We start from the raw sequence: 17910 nt of genomic DNA, 5'->3' as shown, positions 1-17910 counted from the left end.
TTGGCCTTTCAACTTCTCTGCCATCGGCTCTGCGCTCTGCAAGCCCTCCAATATATCCTAAACAACAGAGACAGACACCAGCTGGCTCAGCGTGCGTGTATGTGTCAAGGAGAGACAAACACCCAACAGATCTGCATGACACCCTCCAATAAGAGCACTCACATTCCTATTCACACCCTGGCTTGCTTCTTTTCACTCTTCTCACATTCATGCACACATACACACACACACACGCTCCAACACATACTCACAGTGCTGCTTGTACAATAGCATTTCTGTTCTTCACGGAGTGTGGCAGGAAGGAGCTGTGGATAACGTTCTCCCGCTCTCCTCAGCGTGCCTCACATTCTGCACTCACACCGACATGAAATCCTGTCCCATGAAATATGTACAAGCTCCCTCTCTCTCACCCTCACTCGCTCGCTCTCTTTCTTTCTTTCTGACGTATGACCAATAAACAACCCTCCCTCCCTCCCTGCCCGTTCTCGTGGACTCGTTGCTCTCTTCTCCTTCCCTCCCTCCTATCATTCTACTACTTTCTCTTCTCTCCTCTCTCCTCTTTCTCTGTCCCTCCTCCCACTCCTTGCACTTATTCCCTCTCACACATTTTTCCTCCTTCTCACTCTCTCACGCTCTCTCCCGGTGGAATTCAGCTGTCAGCCCTCACAGATGCAGGACTGGTTGAAACGCACACAAACGGGCGCATAACGAAAACAAGGCTGGAGACAGGAAACAGGCTGGAGGAGGAGAAATAGAAGCAGGGAAGACTCCTCCTCTGTTCTCTGACAGCCCCAAATTGAGGAAAACCAGAGAAAGGCATGGCTGAAGAAGCCTGGGGAGGAGTATGAGGGTGTACATGCTGGTATGGCCTTGACAATACAGAGAAATTGTCACACTGTAAACATCCTGTGGAGGTTAGAAACAGAGCAGCAGGGGAGGTGAGGAGCAGGAGCATCTAAGAAACAGCCCCTGCAGCCAAGAAAGACATCACTGTACACTTCAGTTAAAATCAGTCAGACAGGGAAAAGTGGAAAGAAAAGAATAAGGGAATGCTTGGGGAGGGAGAGATAGTAGAAAATAATGGCTAAAAAACAACAAAAGGAGGAGGGGCAGATGGGACAGAAGGGGAAGCAGCACTTGCAGAAAGCGAGGGAAACTGATGGGATTGTAGCTGTCACTCCTTCATCATCCCAGTAAAGCTGATTTACAAACTAATCTGTTTTTGGGATTTACAAATGAATGGATAATTACTGACAGAGAAAGCGTAGCTGAATGCAGAGTATGTATGTCTGCACAATGTGTGTGTACATACGTGTGTGTGTCTGTGGGTACTTTCCATTAAACAATGCTAATCACCTTCTCTAAAATTAACATAGTCCAGTACTGCAAAATAGAAAAATAGCTCCTGTCAGCTTTTACACATCACAATTCGCCGACCCAAATCCCAGTTGAACACAAAAGTTTTTAATATTTATTATTTTTTAAATGAACAATTGTGAGCAGATTAACGTGAACGTGAATAATTTAGACATTATGAAGCCATTCATTTAAATCCCATGCTACTGTACCTTAGCCAGCTGCCATCCCTCCACTGCTTCCTCGCCGTTGCTCCGCCCTTCAGCTTTAATCAGCTCCTGGCTCCACCTCCTCAGCCGTCCATCCAGCTCCTTCAACTCATCTTCCAGCTGAGCGGTCAGACGGTTGTATTCTTCTTCTGAAGCTGCAGCAGCTGCCAGGGCCCCCTCCAGGCCATCTCTGGCCCTCAGAGCGGCCCCTTCCCACTGCTCCAGAGCCTGGGACAGCGCCCCCAGCTGCCGGTCCATGGCCTCGCAGCCTCCTGCTGCCGTGTGCTCCGCTGTGGTTGCTGCGCTGCGACGCACCCGGCTGAGGCGCTCTCGGCCCTCCAGTAACCGACACTCCACACGCTCCTGAAGAGATAGGGAGGGTAGAGAGGAGACAAAGTTGCTACGGAAACTGTGGCTACGGAAACTGCAACCTCCGAATGTGCAGTTGATTCTATTTAAAGCTGCCTACATAATGTTTTTCCCATATGTCTCCTGCTCCATCACGTTCTATCTTTATCTCCAATTCTTTGATTCTGTCTTTGCAACATTAGTTCTGATGTCCTGTATTTCCATTTGCTATCTCAGTATTCTCCCACTATTACTGAAATTTCATTCTCGGTCTCCATCCTCCTCCGCCTCTATCTCTCATTCTGTGTGGAAAGGTAGCACTTGGAAGGTAGAGGGTGTGAAAAGCAAACACTTGAGCAGTGAGCTTATAGAGGGATTAAAGAGAGAAGATCGTTCAGTGCGTGTGATAGGATATGAATGTTAACCTTGAGACCATAAACGGAAAATGAAAATGGTGCAAGTAGCTTGTGTATACAACAAATTATATTTCCTCGTGTAATGAAATGCCTCACACCACGACTCTACAAACACACATTTATAATGTGATAATTAGGGCCTGTGTGTTAAATTTAAATGCAAATCAATACCTCCTCACATATTTTTGTCTCCTCTGTAATGGCAGAATTATTGAACAGGGAAAAGCTTAGGCATTAATTTCACTGCTCCTCTTTTTTTTTTTTTAACTTTTTTTTTTTTTTTAAAAGCACAACTTATTGGCAGTAAAAATGTGCCTGGAGAGATTGAGATATTTGGCTGTGATATGGAAACAAACTGAGAACCAATTTCAATTCCCTTCACAGTTTGCCCTCCTTCATAGCAGGAGTCCATTAAGATTAGATAGGTTCAGATAATTCAGCAATCAGTTACCTTAGCAACAGATAACATGTACAAAACCTTAAAGCTGAGTGTAGATTCACTGATACACACATCCCTGACAAAAATATATACATAGAAGACAAAAGTGTCCATAGGGGGATGAACAAAGTGAGGTTTTATGTTTGTATGTGACACTCTTCCTTACCCTCACTTCTGACAGTTTCTTTTTGATGGAGTTAGAGTCTCCTGATGTATCAGACCAGTGCTGCAGCTCCTCTCCTGCAGTCATCAGCCAGTCGGTCAGCTCCCTCACAGCCTCCAGGTATTCTTGGTGTTCCAACACCACAGCCTGCGCAAGACGTACTCTCTCCTACAGAATCAGTACAAACAATCTACATGTGCATTCGTTGGTAAATGATAATATTACCAAAATGTTTCAGCAAGCTAAAATAGATTCAAGGTTTTTATTACTGTCTATACCAAAGGATGAAGTAAGTTCTTCTGTACCTCTACCAAAGCTGTAAGGTCATCAAACTGCGCCTGCAGCTGGACTCGAGCACCATGGTTAAAGCTGGCATCACCGGTTTTCTTGAAAAGTTCTCTGGCTTTTTCTTCCAAGCTGGACAGTGCCACCTGGTGGTCTTCCAGGTCAGCCAGCAGGGCTCTAAGTCTCTCTAGCTGGGAGGCCTTTTCTCTGGGCCCCGGCTGCGGGGTAAGCGGGGCACACACCTCCCGCTCTACAGCCTCCATCCAGCACCGCAGTTGGGCAGCACTGTCCAGGTATCCTCCCCACTGTGACACAGTCCACTCCAAACGACTGAAGAGAGGACAATAGATATCTGTGTTAGTCTGTGACTGGCACAGATGGAAATTATACCTTTTGAGGAAACAGAAAATATATGAAAAATAAAAGTACTGTTACATTTTACACAAATGTTTAAGTAATCTGGTTACTTTAAATTCTTGGTACATATTGTTCTCAAAACAAAACATGCTGTGTACCTTTATACTCTCCTCTGTATGTAAGTGCAAAGTATATTTCAGACCCATGTCATGGCCAAGAAACATAAATAGTCATAATACTGGCTTATTGCCTTTATCCCCTTTTATCATGGGGGTTCAAACACACATGGACAGAGATGCACACCCATAATTTTCCTTGCCATCTGTTACCCCGCATGTACAAATAACGCCAATTTCTGCACACTCACACACACACACGCACTTTCATTTCACCTGCTACCCCTCGCCTCCTGTTATGCTCTTCTCCTTAAAATACAAACACACCCCATGTGTGACCCACAGTTTGCCATCCACCATTTAGTCTCTAATGAGATCAATTTTTTCTTGGAGGTGCCATAATTGCGGTTATACACAAACACACACACACAAACTGATGCATGTGCATGCTGTTGTGCACGTACACACACAGAGGAACACTCACGAAATCAGATACATCAATCAGAGTTACCAAATGAGACAAATATTTCTCATTGTGTATTTAACCTAATGGTAATTAATGGCACTGAGACATCAATCTATCATGATGAAAATAACCGCTCTGTTCCCATGAGAGGATTTTTTGGCACACAGGTAAATGGCCTCTAAAATGTCCAGGGTACATGATTTAATGGCACATTAAAAAAAAAGCAAAAATTAAGAATGGCTGCATTAGAATGTGTTTACAGTTCACACCAATATATGCAATTCTACAGTGAAATGATGGATTTCTTTAGAATTATGATGTATAAATAGTTTTAATTTCACATAAGGGATCTAAGCTTTTACATAATATTTTAGGTGATAATTTAAGGTGAGCATTCTACCTGTGGCAGCTCATGGCAGTCACAAGCAGCGTGGCCCATGCATCCTCCACTTCCTGAAGCTGAGAGCGGACCACCTCCTGTCCAGCGGCCCCATAGCTGCGCAGGGCCAACTCACCCTTACCCATGGCCATATTCAGCTTGACCTCCCCCTCACCCTTCAAAAGCAGGATGTCCTGTGCAAACAGAGTGGGGCCACAGTGAACTGGACATTGGACTGGATTTAGGCACCAGACTTTTAGATGAAAAAACTTTCTCAAGTAAACCGCCCCCTCTTGTGTTCAATGGACTGAAATAGAAGTCTGTCCAAAAAAGTTATAAAATGTATAAATATAACCAATATAATATGTGCATGCTTGAAGATTCTAACAGCATTTACAACATGAATTTTGCCTGTATAATATTTCATGGAAATTGCGGAGAGGTATAGTCTACTAGGCAAACCCCCCTCTTACCTGCACAGTCTCCAGCCTCTGCTCTAACTGCTCTTTGGTCCCCATTGTGCTGTCTACTGTACCCAGTCTCTCCTGGATCTCCTCCAGCCAGGCCCAAACTCCCTGGAGGGTCTCTCCAAAGGCCTGACTCTCCTGGCACCCTCGCAGTCTCTCCCTGGCTGCCTTCAGCAGGGCTTGGTGCTCCATCTGGAGTTGGCCTGTCACTCTGACCTCTCCTCCTGACCCCCGACCTGCATCAGACAGAGACTGGGCCTCCTGGCAGACACGCTCAATAGAGTCCCTTGCAAGAGAGAGTGATATGTTATTGTTCAGAATATTTAACAGCTGTTGCTATGGCATCTGTAACATACAGCCTCACACACCCACATACACATACCTTCTTGCTAGTAGCTCCTTATGGAGGTTTTCCATTCTCTCCAGCTCTTCTGTGGCATCGGGGGTTCCTTGCTGGCTCTCTGCGCCAAGAACAGGCTCGCTCTGGAGGCTGAGCTCCATCTGCTTTAGCCAGTCTCTTATACCCTCCACACAATCATCAAAGCTGTGAGGGGAGGGGAAGGGAGAGGAGAGGAAAGGAAAGGCAAATTCCTATTTTATGTTAAGTTCCTTAACATAAATACCAGATATGACAAGAGTGATGACTCACTTTTTCAGAAGACCAATACTCTCTTCCAAGTCTCGCTGGCTCTGAGAACAGCTGTCCAGGTAGTTCTTCCACTCTCTCTGACAGGAGGAGAGATGCTCTTGGACCTGTGCTGCTCCAGCTTTGGGCAGATGGAGCTGGAGCCTTTCGGCCTCCTGAGAAACCTGGGAGAGCCGCTTCTCACCCTCTGATGTCCGCTCAAGTGACACCTGTGGATGTAGGAGGAGGAACATGTCCACGCTAAATTTAACAGTTACAGCCCTCAGATCTAGAATTACTACTGTCTACATATGGATAAAATATGCCTAACTAAGAAGCTTCATAAGCTCATAACACTTAAGTCTTTCTCTGGGAGTATCTGTAGTCAGACAGACCTGAATATGCCTTTGATTAGTCAGAGCTCCCTGGCAACTGCGCCATCAGTAAGTTATGTAAGAGTACGATATTACACTACCTTCAACCTCTGTAACTTGGCTCCAAGGATGGCAACATCTCCTGATTGGTTTGAACATTCTTTCAGCTCCAACTTTAGATCTGCAAGCCAGGCATGGAAGTCTTGGACGAGCTCTGCTTTGAGGAAGAGTAAGAACCCGTGAAATGAAGAGGGAAAAATGAGATGCTTGCTACTAATACTAATACTAGTATTTTACCACACATCAGTAATACTGATGTGTGGTGAAATGAAGGCAGAGAAGATTTAAAAGTGGAGTAACCAAAAGCAGGAGAGTGAGAGGAGGAGATGTGTTGAGGCAGATGGGAAGTGTGGGTGTGTCCACGCTGTGCAGCGCCAGGTTGCCTTGGCAACAAGCCCAAAATGACTCCCTCGAGAACAGATGTGACGAGAGCGACATTACTCTCTGAGGCACAGGTGTGTGCCTGAGCAACGAGAGCGCACCGGTGTACCAGACAGTGTGTGTCAATGGAGTGTGGGTTGTTGTGGGCGGATTGAGTGTGCTCTGGGGAAAAATGTAGGATAATCAACACTAAATCTGTTGCACCACTAACATGAACAAATGACATTGCGCCATATAACTGTGCAGTATTTCACTGGGCGATTATGAGATTTTAAGTGTTATTAAAATTCTAACTTCTCCTTTATCAGGGAGTAACTTGAGAACCCAGAAATATATAGCTGTTGAGAGTTGGACAAAGTGGATTGCCTGTACTACAACATTCAGGCCAGACTCTGTGTAAATATGCATCTGACATTCAAATGTGTCCTTCATGCTACCACAGTCTGTGTAGTCTGTCTGTATGTATACGTGACCCACCACTTCCCCCCTTTTTAAATTTCTATTTCTATTTTTCCATGCTAATAAGGTCCACATGGTGTTAATTAAAAGAAAAGGCCAAAAAATTTCATGAAGCATCTAAAGGTCTATCCGGAACTCCGAACAAAAACAAAACTGACCAGTCACATATCTTACCGTTGAAATGGAGCTGTAGCCCATCCTGCAGGCTGCCCCTGGTCTTGGCACAACGCTGAGCAACAGCCTCTGTTCGCTTGGCAATGGAGGTGAGGTCAGAGGAGAGGCTTGACAGCTCCTGAGAGGGATGCGACCTGCACAGGGCAGTCAGGGCATCTCTAGCCGAGTCCATGTCTGCCCTCTGTTGCTGCACAACGCTCTGCAGGTTCTGTATATGAGCAGCAAAAAATATATGTTCATTAGTGAGACTATGAAGTGGTGGAAAGGGCAGAGACGCTGAGTGGGTTTCCAATCAGTTTTTGAGCACATTTTCAATTTGCGTGTAAATACTATACTATGTATAGTTCTTGAATTACTGTATTCTTGTACCAAAGTGAAGTAAATGTAACATACCTTGACAGTACCAATATCTTCAGGGGAAGTAGCTTCAGTGAGGTCAGACAAGGAACCCTCAACTGCCTCCAGCCGCTCGGCCATCTGGGACATGAGGTCCTCAAGTCGCTGTTTTTGGAAAGTGAAGTAGGTCAGAGTGTGTTTGGCCTGGTTGTACACCTCCTGTGCATGGGTCATTTTCTTCCTCAGGTCTGACTCCAGGACCTGGTTCAATAAAGACATTTAGCAACATTAAACAACCAAAGCAGATACAGAAAACATGCAAGAAGTGATTATCTTTCGTATGACTAGTTGCAAAATAACATCAATGGCAAACATTAAAGATTCAAGGGGTTTGCATTAGTAATAACGTTTTTGCCTTATGCAAGAAAAAAGAAAAATCCCACTTGCTAAGCAAAAAAAATCTTCCTTTCATTCTGTTCACTTATAATTAAACGTAGATCAGATGTAGCGATATTTTTAAAGTTATATGATAGAAATTTGTTCCATATCTTCCTAAGAAAGAAAAACGTGGCTAAAAAACATTAAACCTGACAACAAAACAAGCATTTGTAATACCATCATTACAAACACATAGCTGTAGTGTAATGAGTTTCCTGCCTCAGAGCCTAAAACATCATTGCATTACATCAGATCCTATGTGAAACATTACCCATCACCTCAAGGACAAGATAAAAAATATTCTTCTGCTATAATAGCTTCAGCAAATTCCTCCTGTATTTCTCCTCTGCTCTCACCTGCATTTGTAACGGGGTTTCCTGCAGTTTGGCTCGCTCCTTCAGCTCTGTCACTCTCTCCTGCAGGGCATCCAGCTTCTGCTCCCTCTTCTCAACCTCAGCCTGTAGAGCAAAGTGCAGGATATTTCAATTACCTCACAACTGCTATGACTCAACTCAATTTGCATATTACACCACCATCATCACTCACACACTCTTTCACAAAGACTGCCCAGCACAATCTAACCTGAAAGGTGGTAAGCTGGGCCTCTGCCTTCTCCTTATCACTGAGATTGGTGACGCTGTCTGTGAGGTCAGCAATGGAGGTGGCTGTCCACTGGTTGATGTCCTGCTCCATGGCCTTGAGGTCGTCCCACAGGGCCACACAGAGGCCAAGTCTCTCTACGTTGGTTTGAATTCTTTCTGAGACCTGCAGGAACAGAGACCAGCATTCTGCTTGAGTACGGGACAGAATACATCTCAGTCAACCAGAGACATGGGCTCTCTCTCCTTTGTGATCGGTTTTCTCTCTGCCTCCCAGTGACAGGGGGTGGTATGCTTTACTGGGAGATGGAAGGAAAACGAGACTTAATTGGTTTGACAGATGTGGGGATAAGAAGTGAGAGAGAGAGAAAGACATAAAGGCAGATAACGTGTCTAGACTTGTTTATATTTCTGTCTCACTTCTGACAGCTGAGCAGCCAACTGAATCCCACAAGAGGAGAAAATGGAAAAAAGGGAAAAACAGACAGAAATAAATATCATTAAAACAGGAACAGCGCAAGTGTTTGGCAGAACTGCGCTGTAGATGTCATAATTGAGGGTTTTTTTAAAATAGTCATAGTAAACAACACCACAAATCTCTTCATAGTTGTTATCATATTTAAGCCCCAGGCTGGGCAAAATAATCCTCATGGTTTCTAGAAAATTCAAGTACCATATGTCAGGACAAGGACAATTCATTAGTATTATTTCACAATGGACAGAAAAAGTAGATCTAGGATGTGAATGTATCAAGCATTTGTCTAAAATAAAAAAAACGCTGAGTGATTTTTTCACCAAAATAGAAGCATGGCACAAACTGTGTTACAGAGCACCACTCACCTCCAGCCACTGGTCTCTCAATGTCTCCATGTCTCTCTGGATGGAGGATGTATCAGAGCTGGGAACCTTCTCCAATTCTCTCTGCAGGTCCTCGACCGTACTGATGAGCTGGTCCATGTCTTCCTGCTTTTCTCTCAGCTCCGCTTGGACAGTCTCATGCTAGAGGGGCAGAGAGGACGGCAGAAGGAATGACAACAGACCACCACTAGAGGGAGAGATACTGTACAAACTAGAGGGGAAGAGAGGGCATTGATTGTTGCAATGAAGCTCTGTTTCTGAGAGACTGATATTACATTATATAGACTGATACACAGGTAAGATTATACACATTTTACCATGATACAGGTAAATAAATAACTGCAGAATTACACAGTTCAGTGATTTTAAGAAGAGAAAACAAACAGTTGCTGCCTAGTGAAAGTCTAACTGTTTTTCAGTATCTTTAGCTAAATAAACCATGTAAAACTTATTTTAATACCTGAAAAACATATTTCACTGAAAACATGAAAAAATAAGTTATGCACAGCAGTTTAGAAAAACTAAAGATTCTGACCCGTATGAAAGTCCTTTTGGCCTCCTGAGTGTTGTGATTGTGGTCGGGCAGATTGTGTGCGATACTATGAGCACTCTCCACCACAGTGCTAAGGACTGACTTCAGGTGATGAAACTGACGGAGAAGATCTACCACCAACCCACTCTGTTCTTGACTGAATTAAGAAAGAGAGAAAAAAAGGTCAAAGATATTCCTTGTGAAGTGGCAGTGGATATTAGTTGGTAAGAAGCCAACGGATTCTAAAGCTGCTCCTAATCTGTTGTGTTTCCATGTTAAATTGATTAAAAGTTATCTAACCAGTTCTACTTAGGTCCCAAATTAACTCCCCACCTTGCTCAGCAGAACCAAAAACAAATACAGCAAAGGATTTTAAACAGGATGAATAAGTCTAAATCCCTCTCTGTCGTCTCCCCTCCTTACCCGTTGGTGATCAGAGTCCTGACGTTCTCCCAGGCTGTCTTCACCAGAGCTACCTCCCTGAGAGCCTCCCCAGCCAGCTCACTGTCTCTCTGGGCCAGCTGGCTTCCCTTTTCCTCTAACCACTGTTGAGAGTGCTGCAGGGACTGGAGCTCATCCTCCAGCTGGACGAAAAAACGCAGCCTGGGAGAAGCAGATGCAGGAGAAAACAATGGGGATCACTAGCCTGATTCCAACATAATATATCTCATTTTTCAGGAGATCAGATTTAAATGGATTTGTCCGTCTGTAGTTTGGCTTCATTCATTGACAGGCATAGAGTGGGTTTCACAGGATGCACCAGAACGTGACAGTGTATTCCACAAAATATATTCAACAATACACCTCTGAGAACAACAAAAAATTACAGCCCTTTGAATTAATTCAGTGAAATCAAATTTTTATCCAAATAATAGCAATGCAGTGTTTTTTCAGATGATCAAAATTTAAGTCTTGCACAAAGATTTTCAGATTTGTATGTTGCTTATTAATTTTCTTATTAAAGAATAATAACAGAACATCATGTTCATACCTGTTTTGAAAGGCCTGTACAGAGCTCTCTCTGGCCCCCTCATGCCTCACTTCATCTTCGAGTTTCCTCAAATTCTTCATCACCTCTTCCCTCCTCTCCCTGAAGGAGCTCCACAAGGCGCCTAAAGCATCTGCTTCACTCTGCCTCCATCCCACACCCCTCTGTACTTCCTCCAGAGCCATTGTGAGAGCCACTGCCTGTCCTCTGCAAGACGTTCTTCCCTGCGGATGGCCTGTGTCCCTGGAACCTGGCCATTCTGACCCACACAGTTGCAGGTGTGCCTTGCTCAGCTGCCCATCTAACCCGACTGCCTCAGCTTCAAGCCGAGCAACATCTTTAGCCACTTCCCCTATTCCATGATGCAGCTCTTCAGCTTTGGCGCGGTCCCAGCTCCCCCTGCCCTCAACAGCCTCGTGAAGGCGGTGCACAGCCTTAGTTGCCACTGCGTGTTTCCCAAGGAAAGTCTTTAACTCAGTCAGGCACTCTTTACGGACGAGAAGGAGACGCTGGGATTCACTGAGGGGCTGTAGGCAGTCCTCCCTCCAGCCCTGGAGCTGCTGTTGGGCCTCCGGGGTGGAAGAGCAAAGAAGGGAGGACTCTCTTTGATGAAGTGTCTCTCTCAGCGATGCATACGCCTGTAGCTTCACCTCATGCTCCTGTGACAAGACAGTTTAATTAGACGAACTTCTATGAGCTCGAACAGCAATCAATATAAACTTGCTTACTGTAACTGCTCTAACATACAGTGCCTATAAAAGACATCATTGTTAACACATTATTGATTTCTCACCTTCAGCTTAGTGATTGCAGCCTCAAGATCAGCAATATCAACCTGGGAAGAGCTTCTCAAGACAGACAGGAAGTTTTCACTCCTTTGGGTCAGAGTCAGCAGCGCCTCATCAAACAACTCCAGCTGTGACAACTGTGACTTCAGCAGCTCAAACCTAAAGGAGAGGTAGTTATATGACCGTGATTAGTACCTTCAGAGGTCTAAAAATAAACTAAATAAACAACTTGGGGGAAAAAGCTGAAAGCTGATAGGAAAAATGCTGGAATCCATCCATGCAGGGGTATACAGGTGTAAATTATCTATATAACAATGTAAAAAAACACAGGTACCTGTGTGATATGCTGTTCTTCACAGAGGTGGATCTCTCCTGTAGCTGTGTGAGATCATCACTGAACTCTTGGATACGAGCTTCAGGTGCTGTGGGATACAGACACAATCCGAGATTCACAAGGCCCTGGAGAAGGACATCATAGGATGGTGTCTCCCGCTGCATTTCCTGGATGGGTGAATAAATATTTAAAAATTATACGACACAAAACTTCTGATAAGTGAAACACAAATAAGGAATGGTGAAATGATTTACCTGTATATTCTGTAGTTCATTCCTAAGCTTTACTTTGTCTGCAGAGAGCAGTTCGGTGTCTGGACAGCAAACAGACTCACACCTGTCCAGCCAGCTTTTCATGGACGAAATCTCCTTTTCAAATCTGTAGATACAAAGGTGGTATGTGTTGAAATCAGAGAAAACGTACGCAGGACCATCCTTGAATGAAATTGGATAAATGTTGATTTAACAATAGATGGATATCAGTAACAGCTAATGATCTTAAAGTACACAAACACACAGACGCACACACACGGAGTGATACTGTCCGTGAGTTATTTTTTTATCTGACCATGGCTCAGTATCAGTGAAAGGCTCATAATGAGGGCAACCATATCTCGCCAGAGCACCCAGTGCTCTAAGTAATCCCTCATGCATACACCTGCAGGGGACGAAATGAGGTTGACTACAACAGGAAAACAGAACCACACATACACAAACTGAAACACATAAACCTGCCAAAAGTTTAGCAGCAAAAATACAAATCAGTTAATTTAAAAAAAGAGTCACTGACTGGGTAAATACTAAAAGACTTTAGCATTTTAAGCAGTTACCACAGTGACTGGATTATTTTGTCCCTTCTGAATAGTACAAAGAAAGAGAAACAACCGCTCCAGTGAAAGTCTATTGTGTGAACAAAGAAAATGATAATAAAAGCATATTATTAGAACAGGAACGCAATGGCTGACAGGGGGACAGACAGACTGTGTCAAAGATAAGATCTTGCTGCTCTACATCACACAAAGATTGGGGAATAATTCAGGGAATAAAAGAGGAAATTGGCATATAGAGGAGGATTCAGCAGAAAGAGCAAATGCACGATAAAAGGAGAAATAGAAATGTTTATACGATCAGAATAAAAGACTCATGTGAGTCGGCTGACAGGGAAAAGAGACAGCAAAAACAAGAGGACAGTATAGTAAAAAAAACAACTCCTCCAGCCGTCAGCTGTATTCTCAAAACTGTTCCTTATAAATCATTTCCTCATTTCCCTTTTCATAGTTCCTGTGTTTGTGTGGCGTGACAAACACCAGAAATAGTCAACCACACCACATCTAGGTGTTGAAGAGATACACACACACCAGTTACAGAACAATACTATTAGCCCAGCAAGGAATCACAGCGGCTTGCAATGCATCCTGGATAAAATCTCAAGTCAGCTCATGATGAATAAACAGAGTCATTTTCAGATAATAACAGAGAAACAGAGACTCTTTGTTATTCTGTTCTGTCTACAGATCAGTACATGCTGATCTCTGAAAAGCTGCATGGTTCAAGCCTGGGAATTCAATATGACCAGACATTCAGGATGTTGCTGAGTATGGCTGGAACATTCAGCTTCACACAGCATACAAGCCTGACACAGACTGATGTTCTTTTCCAGACAAATACACAGGTGATGTATGACATTTTTCAATGTAGTACCATCGTATCTTTAGCAAATAGAGATAAATAGAAAGACCAAATTTCTACAAAAGGCCCAAATGTGGGCACTTATTGCTGTTTATTGTACCTTTGCCACAGTGCTAGAAGGCTTTCTAATGTAGCTTGCTTTTCCGAGGCCTTTCCCAGAAACTGCCCCTGTTGCTTCTGGAGGTTAGCCACCTCTTCCTCCAGCTGGCTGCCCTCTCCAAGCCTCTTCATGGCCGAACACAGAGCCATCAGCCTGGGCTTTAGCTGCTCAACAGTCTGGCAGACCTCCTGGAGGAAATGGAGATGTATTTGTCATCGTCTCAGCAGAGGATGTTAAACCACAGTGACTACAAAGAAAATTCCTGTACATAAGGTATACTAAAAAGATAACCAACACTTTGCCACTGTGCTAAATTACAGAAAACAGTGTCATGTTGTTGATTACAGTTTAACCTGAAAATCAATCTAGGCAAATTGTAATTTAATAGGCGCTCGCTGTGTTTTTTTCTCACCATATGATTCTGGAGGATTTTGTAGGTCTCAGATGATGATGAACACTGCGTGATTGGACAGTCAAGCTTCTCTTCAATATCACTCATGGTTTTCTTGACCTGACAATGACAAAAACTTCAGTAACTCAAAAATAAAAATCTTAAAAGGTCTTAGTTACAATTTCAACACCAGTGAATCAAAGTTGGATGAGGGTTCAAGCATATGTCCTATGGCTTGAAATCACTTTTGTTAGAGCATTATGTGTTGCTTCATACCTGTTCAAGGTTATCATTGTATCTCTGCCGGTAGGAGGCGCTCTGGTTGAGCTGTCCTCCCAGCTGTTCCACTCTCCCCTTCAGCTCTTCCCAGTAGCGCCTTATCTGGGTAAGACGTGCTCGGATACGTCCAGCCTCACCAGGGGTCACAAACCTTGATAGGGCCTCACAGTCTGCCTCCATGTGGCCCAGGGCTGCCCTTCTCTCCTCTAGACCTTTCCCCACCTCCTGGAGAGAAGCAACAACATACAAATTATATTGAGGAAATGTATGTGGGCAAGAGTTGGGGAAAATACAATAAAAGAGAAAAACACGAGACAGAAGGAGAGAAAGACTTGATAACAGGAAGAGACACTGTTATTTCTAACCTTCAATAAATTATTTATCTGGCAAAACGAGACTACTGTTTTTCAGGTTTGTGTAGGTCTAGAAAAATTCAAGCACAAAAGTTTGGTTGAAAAGAAAAGTGACCGTGCTGTTTCTGGAGGCAAATGTTTTCAAATTTACAAAAAAATCAAATGGCTGCCTCAGGATTTTTGTTAAGTCCAACTATCCCAATTTTTTTTTTTTTTTTTTTACCAGATTTTCTCCAAAACTCTGTGAGACTGACAAGTCTGAAGTCTGGCTTGGCGAGATTATATTTTCCTCAATATGATCAATTTATTTTCTATATCCTAGTCTTAGCTGCAGCACTGACCCAATTTCCCCTTGGGGTTAGATTAAAATTTCATCTTATTTCATCTCAATCTTAATAACCCTGAGGGCACACTGATACTGTACACTACAGACATAAGGAGAGACAGCAATTTTGATTCATTTCCCTTGGAGCTACGAATAAATGTGTGGATGATGCATGTGTATTTGTGAATATCAGAAGATTATTGAAGGAGTGTAAAAACTTCCCTAATACTGATTGCACAGTCAGTCACAGACTTGCCTCTGAGGGACTGATCTGAACTTAGAAAAAGCACCATGGGATAAAAAAACAAGTTGCAGAATAAAATGCTATAATAGGAGAGACATGGCATACAGTACCTCCACTGTGCTGATGTTTTTGTCTAAAGGATCCAAGGAGGAGGTGGTGTTGATGGCCTCAAGCTCCTGCTCCTTCTCACTGATCCAAGAGGAGAGGGTCTCTGATTCACTGCTGAAGCGCTCCCACCACACACACATCCTCTCCAGCTGGACAACACTGAAAGACACAAGATTAGGAAAGATGTATTTTGTCAAATATACTTGATGCATGTCTATGTCATACTGTAGGAATAAGAACAAACAAGCACACGCACTGACACCTGACTGCAGCTGTCAATTTCGCTTAAATAAAATAGCTTATCAAAGAGGCAAAATGTATGATTTTTGCTGTCACACTGTATAAAAGTACTATGGCAGATCTGCAATTTTGTTGTTAAACTAAAAGCCTTGTTCCTAAGTGATAAAAAATGACAAACAATATCATTTTGCTTGGTGAAAAGTGCTTTTGTACTTCACTTTTTTCCCCATTAAATTTGAAAATATGACTTAAGTTTGAGGAAGTTATAGAGCACAAGTTCAAAGAGCACAATTCAAGAGGAGGGGGGAACAGAGGTGAAGATATTCTTACTTCTTGTTGAGGTGGTCTTGAAGTTGTGTGACTGCTTCTCTGGTGGACTGGGCCTGCTGCAGAAGAAGAGTCTGATTCTTTGGACCAAGCTGAATATCTGCTGCCTTCTCCAAGAGGAGATCTGCTCTCACACAACATTCCTCAACCCCAGTGAGGAGCTCCTGCAGACAGAAAAGGAGCCAATACCTTTTATAAACATAAGCAGGGTATGTAGTATATGCATGAACAAATACAATAACAAAGACACACACCTTATTGTGCTCCAGTTCCATTCTCAGGCTGTCCAGGCTGTTGAAAATAAGTTCTTTGTGTAGCTCATTGTTGGTGTTGCTGATAAACCTCCAAACTGTTTCTCTCTCTGCTTCGAAGTTCTGCCACCAGGTCAGAGTGGCCTTGAGATGATGAAAAAACAGCAGAATCATTTCCATGGATAAAGTTTCATACAGAAAATACTGCATGTACACACAGAGGAGATGAGTAATGAAATGTTGGACCAATCAATGACCACGGCAGGGGTGTGTGTGGATAATCAATGACACTCACAGATACACACTGACAAGTGAGAAAAATGCAGGCTCTGTCTACCTGCAGGTTGTGCTCTTTTGCCCCCGATTTGCGGTCGACCTCTCTGAAAGCTTCCTCCAGTTCCTGTAGAGACTCACTGAGCACCTCCCCTGTCTGCAGCTGGCGGCAGTGGGACACCAGGAGCTCTGCCTCTCTCCTGTTCGCATGCAGGCGCTTTAGGTGTTGCTGTAATGTGCATATAAATTTGTGTTCATTGCCATCTTAGTGTCATCTGAACATATCTGTTTGATGCATGGTTCTATAAATTAAATATCTGTACACAGCTGACACCACCACTCTCCCACCTCTATACACACCTGGTGAATGAGATAAAGTTGTTTGGCCTCCTCCAGATCTTCAGCATCAAGGATCTTTCTGGTCTGCTCCTCAGCCTCCCTTCGTGCTCTGAGAACCTCCTCCAGAGCACCACGCACCTCCTCCCTCAACTCCTCATACTGGAACTTGGCAGAGCCCTCTTCACCCCACTGTGAATTAAGACAGCAGAGGATCAGAAAGAAGGATTTCATGAAGAAAACACAGAGACAGACGCATTTTTAACACAACATCTTTGAATACCTGACAGAGAGAAGAAAAGAGTCCCCGCACGTCAGTTGAGAGTTTGGCCAGGGCTGCTCTTTGTCTCTGGACCTCCAGTTCAGAACTAACCTCAGAGAGTTCAGCAAGGATGTTTTTAAGCCACAGTAAGCTTTCCTCACGGGCATCCACTGCTTCCTGCAGTGCCTAAAAATGGTGGAAGCACAAAAAAGGGAATGTGGGTTTACTGAGGATCAGCTGTACATGAACTAATCTCTGCGCCTTCGGCAGCAAACACAGTTTGCTGGCTCACCTGAACAGCAGCATTCACTTGCTCCTTACGGCTGGAATTTCTTGCGGTCTCTCTCAAGAGTCTCACCTGCCTCCTCTGAGATGAGAGCCAATCGGAAAGTTCACAGAACCTAGGAAAAAGAAACCAGTAATCTGAACCCCCTGCAGTGATGAAAAAGTAAGACTTAAAGATGTTGGAATTTCTTTGGGGATTTTGAGTTTTTGTTGATCTTTACCTCTCGTTCCACTCTTTCCATTTATCTGGGTGCTGCTCCAGTTTGAGGTGGGTGCTCTTAATTTGCTCTGTAACCTCATCTACGGCCCTTCTTGTGGAGTCTAGTGTTCGATAAGCCGGGTCGTTGTCAGGCAACTTGTGACACAGATCCTCCATGTTCCTAATCCTCTTCTCACACAAAGTCAGAGGTTTGCGTTCCCTGAAGAAAGTCTGGAGATAAGAAAGAAGGAAATGCTGAAACTTGAGAGGCTCCAGAAAGGAGACGTTAAGTGATTTTATCT

The 17910-nt window shown here is 43.7% G+C and overlaps 1 protein-coding gene across 1 annotated transcript in view; it reads right to left on the bottom strand.

Annotated features, from left to right (window-relative positions):
* Window positions 1–1559: 1559 nt before the first annotated feature.
* Window positions 1560–17910, bottom strand: part of LOC121199955 (nesprin-1-like) — a 50214-nt gene continuing 33863 nt past the window's right edge. Inside the window, exons 28-58 of the mRNA XM_041064978.1 lie at window positions 17631–17839; window positions 17417–17525; window positions 17236–17310; window positions 16875–17054; window positions 16591–16755; window positions 16257–16397; window positions 16006–16166; window positions 15438–15594; window positions 14403–14630; window positions 14148–14246; window positions 13736–13923; window positions 12202–12325; window positions 11948–12114; window positions 11619–11772; window positions 10829–11484; window positions 10261–10440; window positions 9841–9994; window positions 9288–9446; window positions 8868–8888; window positions 8431–8613; window positions 8205–8306; window positions 7468–7671; window positions 7075–7282; window positions 6102–6217; window positions 5651–5856; window positions 5384–5545; window positions 5008–5287; window positions 4556–4728; window positions 3237–3546; window positions 2935–3099; window positions 1560–1928 (exon numbers count right to left, since the gene is read on the bottom strand). Of these exons, the coding sequence (XP_040920912.1) occupies window positions 1560–1928; window positions 2935–3099; window positions 3237–3546; window positions 4556–4728; window positions 5008–5287; window positions 5384–5545; window positions 5651–5856; window positions 6102–6217; window positions 7075–7282; window positions 7468–7671; window positions 8205–8306; window positions 8431–8613; window positions 8868–8888; window positions 9288–9446; window positions 9841–9994; window positions 10261–10440; window positions 10829–11484; window positions 11619–11772; window positions 11948–12114; window positions 12202–12325; window positions 13736–13923; window positions 14148–14246; window positions 14403–14630; window positions 15438–15594; window positions 16006–16166; window positions 16257–16397; window positions 16591–16755; window positions 16875–17054; window positions 17236–17310; window positions 17417–17525; window positions 17631–17839 (5805 nt within the window). The remainder of the gene's footprint in view (window positions 1929–2934; window positions 3100–3236; window positions 3547–4555; window positions 4729–5007; window positions 5288–5383; window positions 5546–5650; window positions 5857–6101; window positions 6218–7074; window positions 7283–7467; window positions 7672–8204; window positions 8307–8430; window positions 8614–8867; window positions 8889–9287; window positions 9447–9840; window positions 9995–10260; window positions 10441–10828; window positions 11485–11618; window positions 11773–11947; window positions 12115–12201; window positions 12326–13735; window positions 13924–14147; window positions 14247–14402; window positions 14631–15437; window positions 15595–16005; window positions 16167–16256; window positions 16398–16590; window positions 16756–16874; window positions 17055–17235; window positions 17311–17416; window positions 17526–17630; window positions 17840–17910) is intronic.

This window comes from Toxotes jaculatrix, chromosome 19, assembly GCF_017976425.1.
Source record: "Toxotes jaculatrix isolate fToxJac2 chromosome 19, fToxJac2.pri, whole genome shotgun sequence".
Lineage (NCBI taxonomy): Eukaryota > Metazoa > Chordata > Actinopteri > Toxotidae > Toxotes > Toxotes jaculatrix.
Note: the sequence above shows the minus strand (reverse complement) of the source record. Positions and strands in the feature narration are given on the sequence as shown.